A 24,620-nucleotide genomic window follows, 5' to 3' on the forward strand; every position below is an offset into this window, starting at 1 on the left:
TTGGGTGTAATCTTCAACACCTCCCTCTCCATGGAGGTGCAGATTGCAGCTATAACAAAGGCGGCATTTTTTCATCTCCGCCAAGCTAAGCAGTTGGCTCCTTACCTCTCTCGCCCTGACCTAGCCACAGTGATCCACGCGACAGTCACCTCCAGACTGGATTATTGTAACTCGCTCTATGTGGGGCTGCCCTTGAGACTGACCCAGAAACTCCAGCGGGTGCAGAATGCTGCAGCGAGACTCCTTACGGGGTCCTCACTGCGAGATCACATTCACCTGGTGCTATACCAGCTGCACTGGCTCCCGGTGGAGTACAGGATCAGGTTTAAAGTGCTGGTTTTAACCTTTAAAGCCCTATACGGCCTAGGACCCTCGTACCTACAGGACTGCCTCTCCTGGTATGTCCCACAGAGGAATTTACAATCTTCAAACAAAGATGTCAAGTCAAAAACATCTTGGAGGTCCCAGGCCACAGAGAGGTTAGGCTGGCCTCAACCAGAGCCAGGGCTTTTTCAGCTGTGGTTCCGATCTGGTGGAATGCTCTGCCACAAGAAATTAGGGCCCTGCGGGACTTGACATCTTTCCGCAGGGCCTGCAAGACAGAGCTGTTCCACCAAGCCTTTGGCCAGGGCACAGCCTGACTCCCTCCTTTGGCAATCTTCACAGAACTCTACCCAATGGTTGCCATCAATTTGATTTGAAGTAATTTTTTAATGAAATGATTTTAAAATGTTGTCTTATTTTATTGTTGTTAGCCACCCTGAGCCCGGCTTCGGCTGGGGAGGGCAGGATATAAATAAATAAATAAATAAATAAATAAATAAATAAATATTTTTATTTTTATTTTTATGGCATTTAAGGCCACTTCTACAATTCAACACAGCACCCAGGAGACTGTTCCATCAATGCAAATATTTCTCCTTGCCCAGCAGAATCATCTCCCTTCTCCTTCGCAATGTTCTTGGAGTCTCCTGAGTCTCCAGAGCAGATTTGAGGGAGTCACAGGGGGAAGGAGGGGGGAAAGCCCCACTGCACTAGAGGGAGTCCTCGCACTGGCTTCCGTTTATGCAGTGGGTAGTTGAATCTGACACTCATACATTAACCATGGATTACATAAATCTGTGATGAGCATTTTTCTAACATGCTGTATGTGAAGGGGCTGAGCATATATATTGGGATTCCTCAACATTTTTAATCAAGGATCATCTATAGTTGTTTACTTTCCCACTTTCAAGAATTGCTTTCAAGATGAAAGCAAATATTTCCCCCCTCCTCCAATTCTTTGAATACAAAAAAGAAAGGAGGGAAGGAGAAAGGGGATCTCAAAAATTCAGAAGTTAAAGGACAGTAGGTTTTCAGTTTAAATAATTTTGCTGTTTGTGGGAATGACTTTTTAATGTGTACACCCCAGCACTAGTTCTTCTAAAGCCACTATAAAGTTCTGGAAAAGTCAAAGTAGCCTCAGAATAAAAAGTGTTGCTGAATAAAACTACTTCTGATTTAGTTATTCAATTTGAATTAATTTGCCTGCATTACTTGTAGCAACCAAATTCTTTGCATTTCAAAGAAGCTCCTAAAGTACAGTTTGCACAGAGTTACTCATTAGCAATACAAGGGGGGGAGGGAACCCTTCAACAGATTTTCTATGGCTAGTTAACAAGCTTGGCCATTCCAGCACTTTACAAGTGAATGGACGCCATCCAAACTAAACAGGACAAGGCTTTTCCTTCCTTCCCCTCCCCCTCAAGACCATTCAGGGCCTGAAAAAAAACTTCTAGTCTGTTTACGCAACTTACAAACACTAATCACCACAAATGAGCCATTCAGAGCAATTACCATCTGTGGGAGTCAGGTTTGCCTTGGGTGGAAGAAATGGGCAAGCAAGAGGAGGGAGACATCACCACCTCAGACTTTTTAACCTACCTTTGTCATCGTTGTGTCATCCTTTCTGGGAGTGAAATCTCCAAAAAAGCGTAAGCTATAGAAGCCAACAACCGAAGAGACCATTAGATAGCTGTGAGAATCAAGGAATAAAAGAACCACTAAAGAATGCCGGTTTCAGACTCCTAGAAGACTTAAGCACCACAAAGGGAAGGGGGGAAGAGAGAGAAAGAGAGAGAGAGAAATAACAACCACTTTTGAGTGCATGGGAATGACCGGCCTGTCATTTTCTCTCTTCTAGGCAAGTGTCTTAGTAAATTAACAGCGTCCCAGAAAATTAGACAGAATACTTGTTAACAGACAAGAACGGCTACTGAAAGAAAGGATACAAAATCAAAATGATCTCGAGTGCTGCTCCCACAAAACCAAATGTGGACAGAGAGGCATTTCCTATGCCAGGCCCCTGCAAGATTTAAGAAACAAAAGTATTACACAGAGAGCACTATTATTTTTCTGCCCATGAAATCTCAAACGCATTGGACAGAAGTACTAAAAAGGAAGAGTTATGAAGCATCATTTTCTGATAATCTTCTTACTAAGCTAATCCCTAGCCATTAATAATCACACACTATCAAGGCTGAAAACATGAGCCAGACATTCCAAAACATAATTATTTTCCATCCAGATGAGTTACGTTAGAATGCCAGTGTGCACAAATAATTTGAAATGCACAAATAATTTGACGCAAATAAAGGGAAACCAGGGGAATTGTAAAGCAGTTTGCCTTACTGGCTCAACAGTAAATGCAACTCTTTCTAAATCATGCTCCATGTGTAAATAGAGTAACACAGAAAAGTCACAATATAACTAAGATATATATAAAGAAGGGTGACTCTACACAACTGGAGCCTTGTTCAGTCTTCCTGCTGATGTGATGATCCCTATTGCTTTAGATACATGCCACTTTAAACAGCTTTCCCCACCAGCGGTGGTGTTAATGGTGACAAAGCCATTTCCGACTATGGGGAGGAGAGGGGGTTGCGGTCTAGCCCCTCCTCCCCAAGCGCGGAGGCTAACCTTGGCCCCCGCGAGAGTTGGGGGAATCCCTGGGCGTGCTCGCGACCCTGCCCGCCTATCGGCGGGCCGGGGGGAAGCGTGGCTTAAGGTTTTTTAAGCCGGGTACGCCCAGGGTCCGCCCTCTTCACTCCCGACCAGCTGAGAGGTTTTCCCATCCCACCCACCCTTAGACGTTTAGGTAGCCGTAGGTAGTCATGACCTTGCTATGGACTTCGGTTGGTCGCCGCAAGGGGCCTGGTAGGAATTTTTCCAAGTTGGCGATCTTCCGCCAGTTGGTTTTTTCGCCTACCTCGTAGCAAATCGTCACAACTTTCCCTGTATTGGCGGTTAGGCATTGGCTGGGGTTCAATTGTTATGCAGATGGTTGGGGGGGAAGGAACGCCATCACCTTCCCCCAGGAAATGGGGTAGTCCGGTACAGGACTCCGTGGGGCGTTGTCTTGTCCGAAACCTACCTAGGTAAGGGCCCCCGGCACGCCCCAAGCGGTGACACCGGTGGGATCCTAGTTGGCGTACTCCAACGGGGGCCTCCCACGGTTAGTGTTAACCCTTCCCGGACATCATGCCGGGTAGCGGATAGGAGCCAATGCCTAGGGCCAATACCTTCAATTCTCTAATCAATAAAGTTGTGGCCATTTCATGCCCATTAAACTTAAACATCGTGTCCTGTGTCTTTCTTTCTGGGGGAGGGGTTTTGACACGCAAACAAACAGCTCTGTCCATTATTAACCTGTACACATCTGCTGCTGCTTCCAACACTGATTATTGAGATTGTTCCTTTTATTCTAATTTAGATATGTTACACATGCCAAACAATGTGTGAGCCACACTTCACAATATGAAAACTTGAGGTTGTGTGACTGCTAAATCAAAGTCAAGGACAGAATTCATACTTCTGAACACAGGTCTGCAATTCTATACCCATTTTCCTGAAGCCCACTGAATTCAATGGGACTTTTCCAAGTAGGCATGTATTAGATTGTGCTGTCAATGTGCCTTTTGCTGGTGTTAATATCACAAAAGAATAACACTTTACCCTTGACCCCTTTGGCATTGCAGTTTCATCAACCAGCAGGCAAAGAATATTGCAAGCAACCAAGAGGACAGAGATTGCCTTAAAAAGAAAAAGAAACATCAAGTCATGAAGGTTCAAAAATATTTGCTGTATTTCACACTGATTACCATTTCTGAAGAATTCCCCTCTGTATTGGAGAGGAAAACTGAGTGCTAATGGCTTAGGGCAGTGGTTCCCACAGGGTGTGGCAGGAGCGGGTAGCAAGTGTGGCAGATTCAAGGACAATCAAAGAAACATTTAAACATTTCAGTGTAGTATAGTATCATATCACATCAAATGTAATTGTTTTATACTCTCTGGATGTCCCACAATCATATTATAAAGTAGTTGTGTTCTATGTTATAAATCAAGCACAAAAAGAAGTTGTTTCTTTTTGTTTCCCAATGTACTTCTTATCAATAAAAAATTGGTGTGGCACAAGCAGATTTTTTATTCTGGAAGTGTGGCCCAGGCCCAGAGAAAAAAGTTTGAGAACCACTGGCTTAGGGAGACAAAAACAGCTCCTTATTATTTTTGTTACTCAGCTCACACACGTACATGAAAAAGATCACTAATCTCAAAAGGACAGGTGGGTTTTAAGCAATGGAAGGAAATTACAGCTTACAGTTTCAATTAGCAGCAGGATCATTACAGCTGGATACACAAGATTCCTCTCCCAAGCTGAAGCCTTTTTCCGTCGTTCTTTTAAGAGAAAAATAAGAAAACTTGCTATATTAATTTGTTTAGAGACAAACATCTTTTCCTATTCTGAAAGTAGAAGTTCTCTAAGTCTAAGATATACATCCACCACACTTAACTAAAAGTAGCCCCAATTAATATTGTAAGCAAGACTACTGTGGAATTCCAAGGACAACTTCCTAGCCTACCTCTGGTTTCAGGAGCAATTTGTAGGTCATTTATATTGCCCTGTCAGGCAATAAGTGCCACACACATTACTCCACGTACTATTAAATTGTCCCTAACCATGACCAGGCAAAGCAGTGGAAGGAGTCATTTTGGGGACATCAACCATCTACCCATCTTTCTGGAATGTTTTCCCCAACAATCTGGCTTCACATATGAGGAAGCGCTTGGAACATTCAAACATTTGGCTCCCTGTATGGAGTCTGCAATGGTACCCTTTTTAATACAGATTACATCACATGCAAAAAGCTTATCAAAAAGAGCTAACATCCCATTGACAGAAGAATGTATATGTGGTTTATTTCCTCTTTTAATATAATTTTCCAAAAGCACAGTCAACCCATGGAATTTGTTACAAGGTGTGGCAATTCTCACCAACTCAGGTGGCTTTAAAAAGTGATTAGACGAATGCATGGGAGGATAAGGCTTATGATGGCTCCAGGACCAGAAACAGAATGCATCTAAAGACCAGCTGGTTAAGTACAGCAGCAGGAAAGGGCTAGTGCGCTCATGACCTATTTGTGGGTTTCCCAGAGGTATCTATGGGAATCAGGGTGCTGGACTACACAGGTCTTTGGTCTAATCCAGTAGGGCTCTTATTTCCTTATTTTGTGTGACTATATCCATCCATCAGATGGGATACTTAATTTTAAAAAACAACTGAAAGCTATTAAGTACATATTTACCGAGTCCCATCAGGGAAAAACACAGGGCATAAATAAATCAAAACCCATTTACAGGACTGCAGGGTTTCCCGCCATGAAGTGTGATGTTAACAAAACCTATTTACACAAGAGATCGTCTTGGTAATAACACCTGATATGATAAGCACACACATTTCTAACACCACCCAGAAACAGTTTTAAACTGAACTAACACACACACACACACAGGGAACCACAGAAAAGGCCTGATGTAATTACCCAATTTTGTCTTCATACTCTTCACATTACTTAGTTCCTGCTTCAGCTGCTTTGTGTTGTACTCCACTGGTGAAGACATCCCTGTTCAAGAAGAAAGACATGGTTAGGACTACTAAAACAAACCTGGCTGGATTATAATGGTGCAAAAGAAGCAATTGCGCCAGGGCCCATGCCAATAGGGGCCCAAGACTATGAGCTGAAGCTGCTAGGAAAGTTATGAAGCAAAATGTGCAAGCAACCTTCTAAATGATTTCTGTGAGAAGACTCACACTGGCTGCTGCCAGCGATGTTTTTAGCCAATGAGTTAAATCAGAACTGTGACTGAAGAACTGTTTGAATCCCAGACTATCGGAATCCCTGGGATCCTAAAGAGTTGTTGTTTTCCTTCCTCTTTCCTGCTTTTTTCTTCTTTTCTAGTCCTTGGCATTTCCATTGCCCTTCCTTTCTTTGCAGAAACCAGGATGCACCTTTCCTGCAGTGGTCCATCTGCAAAAATATAAACTGTCCTCTGCTTCCACATGGAAAAAGGCAAACACCTCTTTAACCATTTTACATCAGGAACAGAACCATAAATCACAGGTGGAGCATAATGTTTGCATGCATGGGGTGCTAGGTTCAACATCTGGCATCACCAGTAATGAGGATAAGAGCACAGCTAGGAAAGTCCTCAAAGAGCAGCTGCCCCTTGGAGCAGAGAAGAGTGAGCTAAATAATGGGCTACCTTGTATAAAGGAAGCTTTATTTGTCAATACAGGTGTTTGGATGCTCACCAAATCTCACTGCATCTGCAGTAATTTTCACATCAGTGTTAATGGGAAATACATCAAATCTTTAATATTTACACTGACGCATAAATGACAGGTCTTACAACTTCCTCCGAGATGATAACAAGGCAACACTAATCCCAATATTTTGCCAAAGAGCAAGGCAACATTTTAGAGCAATCACATCAGAACTCTGAAAGACAGCACAAACTATTCAAAGCACTACAGCCTCTCAACTTCATTTCAAACAAGCACAAAAGTTTAATGTCTGCATTGTCTAGCCAATAAATCAAACTGGTAGACAGAACATGTCCAGACTAGTCATGAAAAATTAGAAGGGATTCTCCAAGAAAACCACAAAGCAGCTCATTTAAGGTCAATTTAACAGTATTATTTTGTTTTTCTTCCAGCCCCAACATAATATTTCAGTACCTCAAAGGAAATTGTAGGAGTATCTATTTGCATTCCCTGTAGGTGATTGGCAGTTCAACACCAATTAGTTCAAAATTACACTGTTACTAGTGCGCAATAAAAACAACACCTTTCATCTTTCTTACATAGGTCAGAATACCTTCAGAGCCAATAACTTTGATCAAATAAGCATTTTTGATCCTGCCCCACCCGTCTCCTTGGATTCAGGAAAACTAATAGCTAAAGGCAACTTTTCCCTTTTAATATAAAGAAAGTCCTAGCTTTATTCTTTTGGTGTAGGAATGATGTGGGTATTGAAATACAATATGCTAGAAACACTGCTGCCAACCCAGTCTCTTTCGCAACAAGAAAGTTTAGGCAGATCATCCATTGCAGGGATGATTTCCTCACCACCAAAAAAAGCATATGGGGAAAATAAAGTTATATAAAATTCACATTTTATAAATTATAAGTGTTTTTAATAATTGGCATGATCTTAAAAAGGCATTTTTAAAAGACACAAGATTAATAATAATGTAAGTTTTTTTCAGTTTGATTCCTAGAAGCATTCCGCTAAGCCAGAACCGAAGTAAAAATATTGCTGATTCAGATCCCACCGTCTAGGAAATTATGAAGATTATAGCTACCAAAGTTTCTCATTCTTTCCAGGATTAGAGGCAGGTTCCATAGTCCTTCATTATGCTAGTACCTGAGTTCCTGCCAAAAATGTGATTAACATCTGTTCTATGTGTGTCCACACTTGCAAACAGGTGCTCAATACTTCCTTGTTCAGTATTTGTTAGTTCTCAGTAGCATACAAAGACACGGTTCTTCAACAGGTGTGTTTCTTTTTCTTGGATAGATGAGTGGGACAAGCGAAGGTCCACAGCACCACTGTGTTGACTGCCCCACAGACAAAGGAAGATTCTGAAAAGGTTCCATGTGGTGTAGTGGTTAAGAGCGGTAGTCCTGTAATCTGGGGAACCGGGTTCGCTTCCCTGCTCCTCCACATGCAGCTGCTGGGTGACCTTGGGCCAGTCACACTTCTCTGAAGTCTCTCAGCCCCACTCACCTCACAGAGTGTTTGTTGTGGGGGAGGAAGGGAAAGGAGATTGTTAGCCGCTTTGAGACTCCTTAAAAGGAGTGAAAGGCGGGATATCAAATCCAAACTCCTCTTCTTCTTCTTCTTCTTCTTCTTCTTCTTCTTCTTCATGTTTAGCCCAGGGAATTTTTATGTACAATGCTTTATAACACACAAACCAACTAACCTATTCAAGAAACCGAGGAGAACATTTCCTGTTTTGTGGTTGCACTTCCAACACCTCTGATCCTACACTGTTGCAACTGAGGATAAACAGGAACTGCAGCTTCCGACTCCAAAGCTCTTCTTTGGAATTCTTCAGGGAGAGGGGATTTTCATCAGGACTGGCATGGGAGAAAGGGTTAACTTCCCTTGCCCGCAGAGTCCTGATTAGTCATAGGGGCAGTATCTCCAGCAATTGCTGGGTGAAGTGCAGGAAGCATAGGAAGCTTTCTTCTACCCAATGAGACAATTGGTCCATCCAGCTCATTACTGTTTACACTGACTGGTGGCGACTCTCCAGTTTCAGGCAGTCCTACCTGGAGATACCAGTCTGGTATCACGGGACACCAGGGACCTTCTGCATGATGCAGATGCTTCACTACCAAGCTATGGTCCTTCCCAACGGTTGGCTAACTAGCTGACCCCCTGATCAGGAGCACTCAGCACTGCAACGTTTTGTAGCAGGCCCATCTGTCCACAAAAAACTTGAAAATAGTCAAACTAAAGGAAATGTGACTCTAGTAACTACACGTATTCCAAAGCTTCTCAGCTATACAGTAAAACATTTAAGCAGCTGAAATGCATATTTTAGTCTTCCCATTTGATTCTCTGAAAGGACAGAATTCAAAACCGACTGTGTCAAAACACGATTTCTCTTAAGGAAAAAAAGGGGGGAGGGAACCATGACCATTCCATGAGCACCAAGGAAACAATAATGAAATACACAGCAACAATTATTATGCAGTTCCATCATAACATCAAGCTCGGTAGTTAGGGAAAAAATAATTACTCCACTGTAGCTTCAAAGAAATTCACTGACATTTGTGCTAAAGGTAACATATAAACCTGTTCAATGAAACAGATGCTCTGCTCTAAAAATCTTGATGTAGTCTTTGAAATTCCAGCTATAATTCTCTGTATTTTAGATGCTTATACAAATAAAACTATTCTCTATGGTTATATTATGACATGATTACGGTACATTACATAATGATTACATTATGACTTGAGCTCATTTGGAGGTTCTGGCAGGGCAACACAGCTATCATATACCCTTGGCCGAAGAACGGTGCATTCATTCTTATCTGAGATAGTCATCCTCTTCCACCAAACTTGCAGCTTCAGGAAGGACGCACATGGAACAGTGAGGGAGGAAGGGCCCAATCAACCCTGGCGACCAATGGAGTGATAGCCAGATCACCCTCAAAACAATGTCACTTCATTGTAATTGCCACCCTATATTTGTTTATTGTTTTTTTCTTCTTATGATAGCACCTTCATTTCTATACTGCCAGCACAGTACACAAACACTTGGGCCACAATCCAGCAGCATCTGCATACCTTCTGATGGAAAAGGACAATGTGGTATTTCTTTCTGTGAGGTCCCTGTAACGTTTTATGCATAGCATGTAAAGAAATGGTTGGCATCCATCTGTTTTGAGAAGCAAAGGAGTGTGCCTCCAGTGGTTCTGAAGTCAAATCGCTGCATTAGCAGCACAAAAGTGACCTCTCCAGGGTGCAAGCCTGGGACGTGTGTATGGGGGTCCTGACGTGCCCAGATGATAAGAACCCCCTCTCTTGTCCTCACTGATGTGGTCCAAAGGAAAGCAGAGTGCATTTGGCACCAGCTTGGCTGCAGCAGCTTCCGGAAGGAGGGATACAAGGAAATGTATTCTTGGTTTTGCCTTTATTTAAAATGGCTGCCCACACCACAATCCGATCGGAGCACTTCCTGTCCTTAAGCAAAGGCAGGTTTGGATCGAAAACAAATGTGGCAGCTGGTAAAGCTTATCATTTCTGTAGAAATGACAAAAAATTGCCGCCTTATACAACCAGATACAAGACGAACCACCGTAAGTATCAAACATACCTACCATTTAGCCTCCTCATGATAGCTTCTTCTTCTAAGGTGATGATATATATCTGTTCATCCAAGTCTTCAAGGATCTAAGTCAGAAATTTAGACACTAGATAAATATGCATTACAGGTAGTCCATACACAATTCACCATGTACATGGCAGAAGAGAATAGGAGCCTAGGCATGAGGACAACCTATACTGCTGGGCCAAGTGTGAACTGGCCCTCAGCTGACCAAAATGGAAACATTTATTTTTATAACAATGCTTCTGGCATTCTCCTAGGTTTTTCTCTTGGTTCCCAAACACAATGGATAATTTTACATTTGTGCATATAGAATTGATCCTATGTGATGAGCAAAATTCTTCAAGTTGTCTACATATGAAGAAGGTTTGTTAAAAAATGTTCAGTTGACGACACAGGTCAAGATCACAATTCTGAAAATACACAAGTACAGATTTATTTATATGTAGGACCCAGGTTACAACATAAAAGCATTTTCCTATAACAAAGACTATGAAACAAAAACTTTCACGTTTGTCCAGACCTAATATTTTTTTCTAGAAAAGTTTTCCAGTTTAAGTCACCTGGCCTGAGATAGCTCAGTCAGTAGCACATGAGAATCTTAATCTCTGGGTCGTTGCTTCGAGCCCCATATTGAGCAAAGGATCCCTGTATTGTAGGGGTTGGACAGGGTGACCCTCAAGGTCCCTTCCAATTCTATGAATCTGTGATTCTGATAGAACTTGGTCAAACACAGACTGTTTAGGTAAAGCTACTTTCTAGTTTGGGATTCAGGTCCCAAGCATGATATTTTGGGGCCTGTTACAAACATGTTAACATGTGCCTTCTCCACACACTTGCCATGATCCCATACATACAATTTCATGTTATCATAAAAGAAATTTTTCTAATTCTGAAATTAAATTGTATACATTTCTGAAATTGCACCATGGTGCACACCGAGGTTTCTCTGCCATGCCCCCAAACACTCCTCATTTCTGCTATTTTGTTAGAACACAAATTCCAGCCGGAATGAAAGTTCTACAAAGCTTGCTGACTATTTTGTAAAGAAAATGGTCCTAATAAAGGGTGTAATGTTTTGCTTTTTTATCATATTGTACCAACACAGCAGGACGCGGGTGGCGCTGTGGGTAAAACCTCAGCGCCTAGGACTTGTCGATCGCATGGTCGGCGGTTCGAATCCCCGCGGCAGGGTGCGCTCCCGCTGCTCGGTCCCAGCGCCTGCCAACCTAGCAGTTCGAAAGTACCCCCAGGTGCAAGTAGATAAATAGGGACCGCTTACTAGCGGGAAGGTAAATGGCGTTTCCATGTGCGGCTCTGGCTCGCCAGAGTAGCTTCGTCACGCTGGCCATGTGACCCGGAAGTGTCTGCGGACAGCGCTGGCTCCCGGCCTTTAGAGTGAGATGAGCGCACAACCCTAGAGTCTGTCAAGACTGGCCCGTACAGGCAGGGGTACCTTTACCTTTACCTTACCAACACAGCAGCAAACGTTTTACAAATAAATCAATTCATTTCACAGCTTTATCTTTCTGCACCTTTTCTTTGCAAAATCATGGATTGCTTTCCCAAAAAATAAATTTCTCATTAGATCCCTTGACCGACAAAATAGCCAGGTGCCATAACTGCAGTTTTTGATGAGTGCAAGCTTGCTTACACTTATTTCGGTGTCTGACAGAGAGCCTGACAGTGTGCAAAAAGTATGGAGGGCTATACACACTTCACTGAAAACTAACTGCAGTTCTTTGTTGCAAATATCCTTTAGTAAGGTAAGTGATGATACTTCACACTCTTTTCCAAGTGGTCTTGGAATATTTATTTTCAGGTGGAAATGTCTCTGAAATATCTGTAGGATATGTGTGAAACAGACATTTAGAAGTTTCCTCCAGTTTATCGGGGCCTAGTTAAGTATTTTATGACTGAACAAAATATAGAACATATGGGTTTATTTGATGACAATTTAGCCTCATTATCCCCTCATGGTAATGGGGTTACAGCCTGGCCAGACCAGGCTCCTACTTGATCTCAACCCACCCAACCACATGCTTGGGACCTGTTTGCATTTGCTTACTGCATCAAAGCAGGCAACACCTACCGTTGGCTTCACAAGCAACTGACCCATCACTGTAAACATTCGTGAAAGTCCCACTGGTGTGCATACTGTGGAGGAAAACACAATATAACATAGTTCTAGTCTCCATTAAACAAAATCTGAAAGAATTAATATAGGGAACGAGCAATTGTAGATAGCAAGAGAAGCTCCATTCTGCCCAATAGTTTCTTAATTTGTTGACATGCAGGATAGACATTGGCTGTTTTCAGCTGTCAGAAACTCTAGTAGGGGTATGAAGTTTTCACAACTAGTGAAGCGCTGAAGTTTTCACAACTAGTGAGCACATTTATAAACAAATGTTGTTAATACTAGTCTAACAAAAACCAATAGCCAGGGGTGAAAGGATAAAGCTATTGATACTAAAACGTCAAAAATAATTACATATGCATTACTTCCTCTTCTGGTATATATGGCAAGACTTACGTAGAAGTAATAAACATCCCATCAGTGATATACAGGAATATAAATAAGGGAGGTAGAATTCCCAAAGATCTGGAAATAAAAAAGGTAAAATGGATTCAGCTTGTACAGTATTTTGTCTCATTTGGGCAATAACATGGGGAAAAAGTATGCCGATCACCGTGCAATCATTCTGCTGCTGTCTTAGTAAACAATTATACTACCATGCTTACAAACATTTACTTTAACACTTTAACAGTGGCTGACATGGACAAATCTACCCTATGAATGCATATATTTGTCAAGTTGCTTTAACCTCAATTAAGACTCTTGCTGAGCAGAGAAATGCAACTCCCCATACCTTCTGTTCGCCGCAGTGGCTAGAACCTGGAACTGCAAGTTATTCATATCAATGTTTTGAAAACAACAGAATATGTTATAAAGATGTCCGTACCATACAAAGACTCCATACTCGCAGCATCATTGTCTATGAGAGCTGAAGCCACCCAAACGATTCCAAGGATAAGCAGTGCAAGAAGAATGAGCATAACAAGGGTTTCCAAAATGCGTGCTTTGATCCCCTGTAACAAAAAATAACTTGCAGTTAAAACACACACAAATATATATTGACCCACACACAGCTGATCACCATATATTTCCTCCCATAAGTGACTTTTGAGAGCCTAAACTAGACTTTCTTCTTCTAAAGCCACAGACAACAGTTTACAGTTACTAACTGGCATCACAGTTTTTAACAATTTTATTCCATAAATCTTAATATTTTCACAGGAGCGTTTTCAAATGACAAACTGCTTTTATTAAGTCCCTCAGCTGAGAAAGGATATTGGTCAAATGTTATCTACAGTTCCAGTCAAGAGAATGGAAAGCCAAGTGTTGTATGTAATCCAGCCGCCATTAGTTTGCTCAAGTACAATGTGCCAATCCAAACACAGTCTTCCACCATAATGGTTTCTGCTCTGTTCCTTGCAATGTGAACACCCTCAAGAGCACAGCACAGCACTACACATACTTGAGATGCAATACCAGTTCCTTCGCATGTAGGTTATTGGAGATGGCTGGGTTTGATATAAACATGGCCCAACACACATCAGTTTCTCCTGGGCCAGACACCTAGATCCTCACTTTAAAGTTCCTGCAATGCCACAGGGCCAATTTCAATTCAGCAAGAGAAGGTTGCACGTTTTAAAAGCTTAGCCTCATTTTCATAAAAGCACTTCTAAAATCCTTCTATACTTCCAAATCCAATTTCCCTATGTCTATCGCATTTCTTTTCACGATTACAGCCATCCTGCAGAGGCGCATAAAGGACCTGATAATTAATTCTTCTAAAAAGCAGAATATGCCTGTAAAGTAACTTTTCAGCTCATGTACGAATGGCAGCTGACTTTACAGTCTTGAAGCAATGAGAGACTAGGAAGCCACAAAGCATAATTACTAAGAAAGAAGCCCTCTCTCCTCCCCTAATAAATCTGTATTAAAGAGGATTACTATTATGTCAATTGAAACACATTAAGACATGCCTCAATAAGTGTGTTTACAACTTATACCTAGAGGGTAGTTTCTCTCCATTCATGAAGTATATGTTTTCTGATGACAGTTCCCTGTTGACTCTGGATCTAACTTTTGACTTAAAATTTTCAGATTTTGTACTTTTGGAAAATTCCAGGAATAAGTAGAAGCAGAAAACACACCAGGCTACCATACACATACAATTATATGGATTGGCTAAGAAATATTAAGTATTATTGACTCAGAATCAAATGAAAATTATCAAGTCTTGTCAAGACAGTGTGTATTAGACTACAGATAAAATTTATTTTAATTGTGAGAAAAGCCTGACTTGTTAGGTTGGTATACTAGATTTGGAGCTTTCTGCAGTCATGCTTGAGGCTTATATTAATATGCATTTGTAGCTAGTGTCCTCATTAAATTAGTGAAAATCACAGAAGCTGCCTTTGTTGTTACAATTATTCACTACAGTGGTGCCCCGCAAGACGAATGCCTCGCAAGACGGAAAACTCGCTAGACAAAAGAGTTTTCCGTTTTGGAGGTGCTTCGCAAAACGAATTTCCTATGGGCTTGCTTCGCAAGACGATAATGTCTTGCGAGTTCCTGCTGAGTTTTTTTCCTCCCCCCCCCTTTTTCTAAGCCGCTAAGCTGCTTATCAGCTGATCCGATCAGCAGATAAGCCGCTAAAAGCCGCTAAAAGCAGCTAAAAGCGCTAATAGCGCTAATCCTTCAATGGGCTTGCTTCACAAGACGAAAAAACCGCTAGACGAAGAGAATCACAGAACGGATTCTTTTCGTCTCGCGAGGCACCACTGTATTGGGACATGAGAGTCAAGAAACTTGAATCAGAGTTAGCAGACCTAAATGGAAGGGGAGCAACACAATTTTTGAATATACTCAGGATAAAAGATGCATGGATGGATGACATACAAAAGCCTCATACTGTCTAACAAAAATTGTTGTCTCTCATTCATTAAAAATGAATGAACTTGGTAGGCTGGTGGAAACCTACACATCCTACAATGCTTGCCCCAAAGTGCTATCTATCAGCAGTAATATATACATATATTAAAGGAAGCTAAACATCAAATAGGAATACTAGACTAAGGGTCATTTTAAAATAATATATTTGCATACATATTTATTTTAAAATATTTTGATACCACCTTTCACGTCAAGTATTGAAGTGGTGTAGTAGAACAATTATCAAAATTATAAAAAAACAAGGAGAAGATGCAAATAAAAACTAGGAAAGAGATATTATGACAAGCATTAGCAAAGATCGGTGTTTTTTAAATACCATAGGATTGCATTGGAAAACAGGGAGAACAAGCTCCTTCTGGTATCCCGGCCCCAAACCGTTTAAGGCTTTGTAGCTCAATACCAAAACCTTAAACCTTATTAGGTGACAAAATTCAAACTGATTATTAAGGTCAATTAAATTTTTCAAAGATCTTAAACTTTAGCTGTCTACCGTATTTTTCGCCCTATAAGACGCACTTTTTCCCCTCCAAAAATGAAGGGGAAATGTGTGTGCGTCTTAGGTGGCGAATGCAGGCTCCTTGGCTTTAGCGATAGCAATGCGAAGCCTCCGAAGCCTGTGCTCCAGAGGCTTCACGTTGCTTCCGCTGAAGCCAGGAGAGTCTGATCTTTGAGGCTGGTGGTGGGGGAAAGCAGCGCTTCCCCCATCGCCAGCCCCAGAGGATAGGGGGCAGTGGGGAGGCGCACGACGCCTTCCCGCTACTCTCCAACCCGGCTTTGAGGCTGACGGTGGGGAAAGCAGCGCTTCCCCCATCGCCAGCCCCAGAGGATGGGGGGCAGCGGGGAGGCGCACGACGCCTTCCCACTACTCTCCAACCCTCCTGTGGGCTTTTGCGGGAGATGGGGGAATTCCCCCACCTCCCGCAAAAGCAGGCAAAAGCCGCACGCTCTTTAAAGGGGCTCTGCGGCCTCTGCTGGCTTTTCTATGGGGGGGGATTCCCCCACCTCCTAGAAAAGCCCGCAGGAGCCGCGCACCCTTTAAAGAGCGTGCCGCTCTTGGGGGCTTTTCCCCGAGGAGGGAGAAGGAACTGACTGGCCGTTTCAGTCCCTTCTCCCTCCTGGTCGAAAAGCCCGCAGGAGTCACGCGGGGCTCCTGTGGGCTTTTGCGGGAGGTGGGGGAATTCCGCCACCTCCCGCAAAAGCAGGGAGAAGGTCTTGGAGTAGCGCACAGGCTGTGTGCAGCCTGTCCACTGCTCCCAGAGCTGCGGGGGGGGGGTGTCATATTTTTTCCTTGATTTCCCCCCCTGAAAACTAGGTGCGTCCTATGGGCCGGTGCGTCCTATAGGGCGAAAAATACGGTATTTCAACAAACTGAATCAGCATTGCAGGACACTAAATTATCAATGAAGTTAAAATAGTTATATTCCTTTTTAAAAAGTAGAGGAGGGGTCTGAACAATAAGCTGACATGTTTCTACAGAACTCAGGATTTAACACACAATTCTGGCAGAACATCTTGGCCTCTTGCAATGTATGCTGACATTACATTTTATGGCACTGCCCTCTATGCAACTGGCAAATCTGAGAAACACCCATGAAACAGACCCAACCAGAACGTTTTACTGCTTAATTCTTTTTCTAGGAGCTGTACTTAGGAAAAAAATATTGATAAAAATATTCTTTTCTAACGCTGGCACAATAATTTAGCATTCCAATACCACTCCAGAACTTTTAAAAAATAATAAATGAGGCAAACATGAATGAGGCAAAAATATGTAAATTCATTTGTTTCATATAATTTATTCTTGTTAGAGAAGGAATGGGCAGGGTTGTTGCATGGTGTAGACCTGGCCCAAATTATTTGCCCATCATCTGTACTGAAGTCACCCTGAAGTCACCAATGCTGCTGCAGTTTTAATTAGCAACCATAGTATCAAATGCCCTATATTGTGGCTTTTATAGTTCGAGGATTTTCAAATTTATGTTTAATAATAGCCTTGACCACTACTTGCAAAGAAAGCCCTAAGCCAGCGAGGATGCCACTTTAAACAAAACACCTATAGTAGTATGCTTTAAATGAATTTTAAAGAAAATATTAACTTAAGATTTTAGCACATGTCAAAACATTGCAGCCTTTGATGTCACTGATTAAATAACTTTTGCTTCTAGTTCTGGTAATGAAAAAGTACATAGGGTGTAATATAGTGCAGCACAATTCAGCTGCATACCAGTAAACATTTCACTGAGATCAGAGCACTAAAATTTCAGTCTGTGATGAATGATTTTTATAGACAAATAAATATGAGAGTAAATGCCAAATAAACACACACTCCTAACCACATTCCATTATTCTGTTTGGAAAGCCAATATTCACAGTAGCTTGTGCTTATCCCAAACTTCAGATATTTCAGCAGGCATAGAGTGGGCTTCTGTCATATAAAGGAACTCTCTTCTCATTAACAATTTTTCTGGGAAGCTATACAGAAAACCCTGCTTGGGAAAAAGGCAAGAGTTTAATCAAGAGATGATTCCCCAGTGAAGAGCTGCCCTCGTCTTTAATAGTATTACCAAAAATAAAAGGGATTAAAGTTATTCCAGAATTTTTTTAGAGGAACAAAATGTTTTTAACAACAAATCCTCTAAGTGATGCACTACAAATATTCCATCACAGTTAAGATAATTCTGCACTGACTTCTTAAAACATGTAAAACTGTGTTAAGATACCTGGCAAGAAAGCCAAGATCTAAAGCATTTGTACTAAACAATATTCAAAGATGATGCCAAATAAGATTCTCTCTGTGCCAAAAAATCAAACATTAAACCTATATGTAAGGCTGCTCCATCAATTTCTAAACCTGCTATTCTTGGCATAGCTGAAATTTCAAATAATGTAGTTTATGAACTCCAAAATCTATCAGGAATGATCCTGTGAACTAAGGAGTCACAGCATATCAGTCATCTATATTAAATAGCCAGCACTAATTTGCTTTTTTCTGTTTAAAAAACATATAGGACCTAAAATCACCACAAAGGTGTAAATTATTTAACTGAAGTTTTATAGATTTTTTCCCCTGCATATTATCTGTACAGTGCTATGCAGTCTCTTGTTGCAAATTGTTTCTCACTGCTGAAAATTTAGGAAACAATTTGAAGAACTACAGAAATGCTTAACATAACTTGAAGAACTGAGCTGTCATAAATAAAGTCTTTTGGGCAGCGATCTCTCACTCATATCTGTACAAAAAATAAGGCTAAGCCTGTTTTATTTTCAAACAGTTTTCTTATTACAACTGTTCTATGCTAGAGAGGGAGAGGTGGAAGTGGTGATGGGGTTACTACTTGACACACAACAGCTGGTGAAATATTGCTCTATTTTTTGTAACAAACACCAAGATCAAAACATTATGCAAGTTAAATTTCCTTGAAAGGTTCCCAGCAGGAGCCTTCCTTTTTGTTTTTCGCAGTGCTTGATTTCCTTTCACCCACAAAAAAACGGCTCACCAAGAACATCCATGTGCCACTAACACTAAGCAGCACTTCCTTAATCACTTATTTCCAACAATTTATGGATGATCAGTGGCAAAAAAAACGAGCAAAAATAATGAAAGAACGCAATGAAGCGTCCTTGAGACATACTGGCTTAGACTTCCTACTCATTTCTCTGTCTCTTTAACATTGGGGGCCTGATACAAATTAGCCACTGAGGGGGGGGAAGTCATCTGGTCATAAAATACAGTACAGGGTCACTTTTATGTAAGTTTGCCAAAAGGGACATAAACCAGGACAATTTCAAACTGTGACACAGGATAGAAGTATATTAAAACAATCTTTGTTCCTCCTCTATTGTGCTGTCATGTTGCTCAGCTTTATAGATATTCTGAGCACCAACACTGGCCTCTTCACTTCCACCTGGCCTACCTAATTAATTAAGCAAGGAAGTTACCTCAAAATTTTCTACCATTTGCTTTTATTATCAAGCACTCTCTTTTGATGTTCTCGGAGTTAACTTCTTAATCCACAGACTTCTTGTGCTGTGTTTCAAACATGAAGATGTCTGGATACTTTGCATAATTGGTCAGGATGTTGCTGTCGCTCATGGTAAATTTTATGCCATAACTTCAAGGGCAAAAAAACCCACACACACAAAAACCCAAGGTGAAAGTATGCTATGGTGTGTGTTTTTTATTCATGTTTCAAATTTCGCATTTCAATAAAATACAAATGATGCCCCTTCAGAAGCCCTTCTTACTATGATAATACATTTGATGATATGTGAAGAAGCATCACTATAGCTAGGTTATGAACACATATAAACAGCATTTATCTTTCAATTGAGAATAAACACAAATTGAACTTATGGCGTTGTGTACACATTGTGTGCACTGCTCCCCTAGGTTCCTTTGGGAGGAAAGGAGAGATAGAAATTTAATAAAATACATACATACTCTGACAGCTGAGATTTCAACATACAGGCCAAAATCCAAATAGCTCCTTAAGCCAATGCAAAAGGTTTATCATGGAACATGGAAATTTAAGAATTACCGTATTTTTCGCTCTATAAGACGCACCAGACCACAAGATGCACCTAGTTTCTGGAGGAGGGAAACAAGAAAAAATATATTCTGAATCTCAGAAGCCAGAACAGCAAGAGGAATCGCTACACAGTGAAAGCAGCAATCCCTCTTGCTGTTCTGGTTTCTGGGATAGCTGCACAGCCTGCATTCGCTCCATAAGACGCACACACATTTCCCCTTACCATTTAGGAGGGAAAAAGTGAGTATTATAGAGCAAAAAATACGGTACTTTCCTTTCCAATAACCCGCATCCCCATGCCGCATCCCCTATAATAGCAAACTCAGGGCAATACAATCAAACCAAAATGAGGTTACTGAGAAACAAGAGGGAGAGATCAGCTTAATTGGGTGAACTTCAAGCAACTTAGAAGTCTAAAACTTTTTTTTTTAATTCAGAGGGGGAAGCCTATTCTATTCTATTCTATTCTGATCACATGCTGTAGGCAGGAGCAACGATTTCTGAGATGTCAGCTCGCTCTGATCAGTTTTTCAGACTCGCCAAGCTGTAGCAGGTGTTAACTGTGTCCTTCTGTAAAACATCTAAGCAGAATTGTATACCTCCCACCCCAGATCAAAACAAGGATACACAGAAAAATGTAGAAGTAAATAATGAACACATATTTTTAACAGAAAACTGAACTGCACACCCAAGAGGAGAGGGCCCTAGTTAAACCCTCATCACCTACCGTCCTATTTCTGTAAGTTGACGAGGGATTAACTTGCTTGGGACATACCACAATGGTTCCCAACTGGACGTGTCCCAATTGCAGTGCTAGCGATCAAAGCACCTGATGCAAAACTGTGCAGCCGAATGCCGCATCAGAGGAAGACCACTTGTAAGCTCCTTACAAGTTATAATATTCTAGAAGATATACTGCAATATTTTGTTGCTGATAAACTTGTCACAAACTGTTTTAAAAACTCATGAGTTTTTGTGTTTGTGGGTGGGGGGGTGCTATCTTGAAAAGAACATGTCTAAAGGTCCTTGTTATCAAGAACTAATTCCACAGTTCTTTGGATCACAGGCTTAGAAGGCAATGGTGTTTTTTGTTTTGTTTTGTTTATTTATGCATGTATGTACAGTATATATTGTTACATTTATAGCTAAAGGGAAAGGTAAAAGATCCCTAGACAGTTAAGTCTAGTTGAATTCAACCTTGGGGCACGGCGTTCATCTTGCTTCAGGCCGAGGGAGCCGGCCTTTGTCCACAGACAGCTTTTCCAGGTCATGTGGCCAGCATGACTAAACCACTTCTGGCGTACAGAACACCGTGACAAATGCCATATCACACAGAAATGCCATTTACCTTCCCGCTGCAGCAGTACCTATTTATCTATTCACGCTGGTATGCTTCCAAACTGCTAGGTTGGCAGGAGCTGGGACGAAGCCATGGGAGCCTACCCCGTCATGTGCGGATTCAAACTGCCAACCTTACAATCGACAAGCCCAAGAGGATCAGTGGTTTAGACCACAGCACCACCTGCGCCTCTATTATATTTATATCTCAAGGTGGTGTAATAGTTCTCCCCACTCCATTTTATCTTCACAACAATCCTATGAAGTTAGGCTGAGAGACTGTGACTGGCCCAATGTCACTCGCTGAGCTTCTTGGGTCAAATGGGGACTTGAACCCTTATCTCCCTAGTCTGACATTCTAACCACTACACCACACTAGCTCCAAAGAGCCATGAGGGGAAAGAAGGACACTCCCATTGCTATTTTGGAAATGCTTGTGGAAGAGCTTTCTCAGACCATCACACAGCGCTGTAACAACTCTCATGCTTCTGCTTGCGCAAGCAGAAGAACATCCTTGATTCAGCTTCCTTTTTCTGACGCAGTGCTCAAGTGCATGGCATAAAATAGTCCTTCCACATAGGAAAGTGTAGCTTGGCTCTAACACAATGAGACAGAGAAGCTACCAATTCACATAATAGGTAAATTATTCCAAAAAGAACCAGCTGAAGCACCAGCTGCATATTAACAACAACAACAAAAGTCAAGCAGCAGATGAACAAAATCTCCTTGGGTAAAATAAAAATCAAGAATTAAAATATAGGAAATTAATTACATTGCCCTTCTTATGTGCTTTTAATGCTTTGTGTATCACAATGAGTGAATAAGTGAAAAAGTAGATTCTAAAAGTAAGCCTAGGTGAAATAATTTGGGTAACTAAAACAATTATGTTTGTTTACTATCAAGGCAATAATGAACTCCAAGACATTTAACAAGGATGTAAGTACTGAAAACCAGCTTTCAGAGTGAAGACGGATCTATCTAGATTTACAATTTAAAGAATATGGAGAAAACTGCAGACCCAATAAAAAAATGTAACAGTGGACTAAGGGAAAAGGCCATTTAAGCCCCTTTTAAAAAGCAGTGAGTTAATCCCCTTAGGCCTAAAATATCCTGTCTGAATTAACAGAATGGTTTAATTAAAACCCTAGACAGAGAATCGTGTTTAGTTTGATTTTCAGAACACTGCATCCATCCGTGGTGAGTGGCCAATTTCCGTATCTGTATCTCTGTGTAATATGGAAGTGGTTTAAAAAAAACAACTTTTGCCCAAGGGAATCAATGGGAGCCTTCCAGAGGTACCATATGCCATAGAGAATGAATGCCATCAATTAGAACAGAATAACTCACAATAAATTTGCAAGCAGCAAATAGTGGTAGTGATGAGGATTTATCTTTTTTAAACAAACAGAAAATATTAGTCTAGATGTTATAAACATTACTAAGGCCTACTTTTCATTATCAAAATATGTCATAATTTATTATACAATATATTACACTAGGGTAGGAGGTTAAGTTCTAGCCGTCAAGCCATCAGCCGGTACCCAAAAAGAGTCAGAAGACTTTCTTTCATAACTGCAAATTTAACACTGTCTGTTCCTTAACTGTAGTAATAAGTTCAGGAAGGTAGCCGTGTTGGTCTGACGCAGTCAAAATATATATTAAAAATGTCCAATGGCACCTTAGAGACCAACTAAGTTTGTTCTGGGTATAAGCTTTTGTGTGCATGCACACTTCTTCAGATAAACAGTAATAGTAGTAATAGGGTTATGAAAAGGTAGCAGAATTACATATTCCCATCAGCCTTAATCAAAAGCAGTATAGCTATGGTCCAGAGACAAAGCCATGGTGAACACTATCCAAGACTTGTTTCCAAAATCAGCACAGCGATAACAACAATCATGTAGAAAGAAGCAGAGACTGAGGGGAGAGAGTGTGTGTTTCTAAAGAAAATGCATATTCCTTAGCTGGATCCCAGCTCCATAATGATGATTAGGGGATTGGTATCATTACATCTGTGGAGGCCTCAGATATCAGATACAGATTGTAGTCCTACCTAATGGGAGAACCTCAAGACTTGTTCGGGGGGGGGGGAGGATAAATGGCTTTTCAAATGCTATAAAAATACTCACCATAAAGTAATATCAAACATCAATTCACATTTTGAATTCCCATATTTTTCGTCCCATAGGACGCACCTAGTTTTTTGGGGGGGGGGGAAATAAAGGGGGGAATTCTTTATTTCCCCCCCAAAAGCAGGTCGGGAAACCGAACCAGGTCAAGGAACAGCGGGATGGCGGCGCTGCGCCTCCCTGCTGTCCCTCGAGCTTGTGGGGCTGGCCAATGTCTGCCCGGCGCGAGGGGCGCTCTGCTTCAGGGCACCCTGCCCGCCGGGCGGCAGGCTGCTATCCACAGCGTGGGGAGCCCTGCGGGGAACTCCTGCAGGGCTCCCCACGCTGCAGAGGTGTTCCCAAAGCGCCGGGCGCTCTGCTTTCAGGGCGCCCGACGCTCCGGGAAACAGGCTGCTATCCGCATCCTAGACAGCCCTGCGGGAACTCCTGCAGGGCTGCCTAGGCTGTGGATGTCTTCCTGAAGCCTGGAGAGCGAGAGGGGTCGGTGCGCACCGACCCCTCTCGCTCTCCAAGCTTCAGCGAAAGCCTGCATTCGCCCCATAGGACGCACCCAGATTTCCCCTTCATTTTTGGAGGGGAAAAAGTGCGTCCTATAGGGCGAAAAATATGGTAGATAGTTCAGAATTCACTCACTTCATCACTTACATCCTCATAGAAACTTGCACCTACTTCCATTAACAAATGGTTTGGGAGCACCTAATCTTGCTCCCTGAAATTTGCCATTTTAAAAGATGGTGTAAATATATACAAAGAAAAAGTGAAGAGTTTTAATTATTTATATTCATGTTGCTACATTTAATCAATTTATCCAGAAGCACATTTACATTTTTTTTAGCTCTACTTTATTTACATTTTTTATATAGTAAAAAACAAATTCATTATTTTGGAAAAACCTATTTCCATTTCATTTATTGAGGAGTATGATTGTGTGTGTAGGAAAGTTTCATAAACACACACACACACACACACACACACACACACACACCAGATACAAAAATTCCTCTGCAGGCATGGTATGTACATTTTCATACACCACCACCTGTGAAGCAATGCAGGTATCAGATATTCAGTGAAGGGCGACAGCTCAATGGTAGAACATCTGTTTTGCATGATGAAGGCCCCAGGTTCAATTCTCCAGGTACAGGTGAGAAAGACTCCTATCTAAAAACCTGGAGAGCCACAGTCAAACATGTTGACAGTACTGACTGAGATCGACCAGTGGCCTGACTAGCAGATTCCAGGATCCCTTGGATATCTGAACCGTTTTCATGCTCATATGCTGTCATATGCATTTTGCCCTGTCTGGGCTTCAAAATATAAATCTGTCTGAACAGGAATACAAAGGAGACTTCTAAATTGTATCTATGGGGACTCCACATGAAG

The 24,620-nt window shown here is 41.5% G+C and overlaps 1 protein-coding gene across 2 annotated transcripts in view; it reads right to left on the reverse strand.

The window, feature by feature from the left end:
• LMBR1 (limb development membrane protein 1) overlaps positions 1 to 24,620 on the reverse strand; it is a 327,116-nt gene that overhangs the window by 12,378 nt on the left and 290,118 nt on the right. For both annotated transcript variants that reach the window (XM_083467065.1, XM_083467064.1), the window contains 9 exons: positions 13,182 to 13,308; positions 12,752 to 12,820; positions 12,311 to 12,375; positions 10,211 to 10,283; positions 5,859 to 5,939; positions 4,637 to 4,713; positions 3,994 to 4,071; positions 2,271 to 2,344; positions 1,924 to 2,014 (listed from right to left, as the gene is read on the reverse strand). In XM_083467065.1, the coding sequence (XP_083323191.1) occupies positions 1,924 to 2,014; positions 2,271 to 2,344; positions 3,994 to 4,071; positions 4,637 to 4,713; positions 5,859 to 5,939; positions 10,211 to 10,283; positions 12,311 to 12,375; positions 12,752 to 12,820; positions 13,182 to 13,308 (735 nt within the window). The remainder of the gene's footprint in view (positions 1 to 1,923; positions 2,015 to 2,270; positions 2,345 to 3,993; positions 4,072 to 4,636; positions 4,714 to 5,858; positions 5,940 to 10,210; positions 10,284 to 12,310; positions 12,376 to 12,751; positions 12,821 to 13,181; positions 13,309 to 24,620) is intronic.

The sequence above is a fragment of the Podarcis liolepis genome (genome assembly GCF_965112155.1).
Source record: "Podarcis liolepis genome assembly, chromosome: 12".
Taxonomy (NCBI): domain Eukaryota; kingdom Metazoa; phylum Chordata; class Lepidosauria; order Squamata; family Lacertidae; genus Podarcis; species Podarcis liolepis.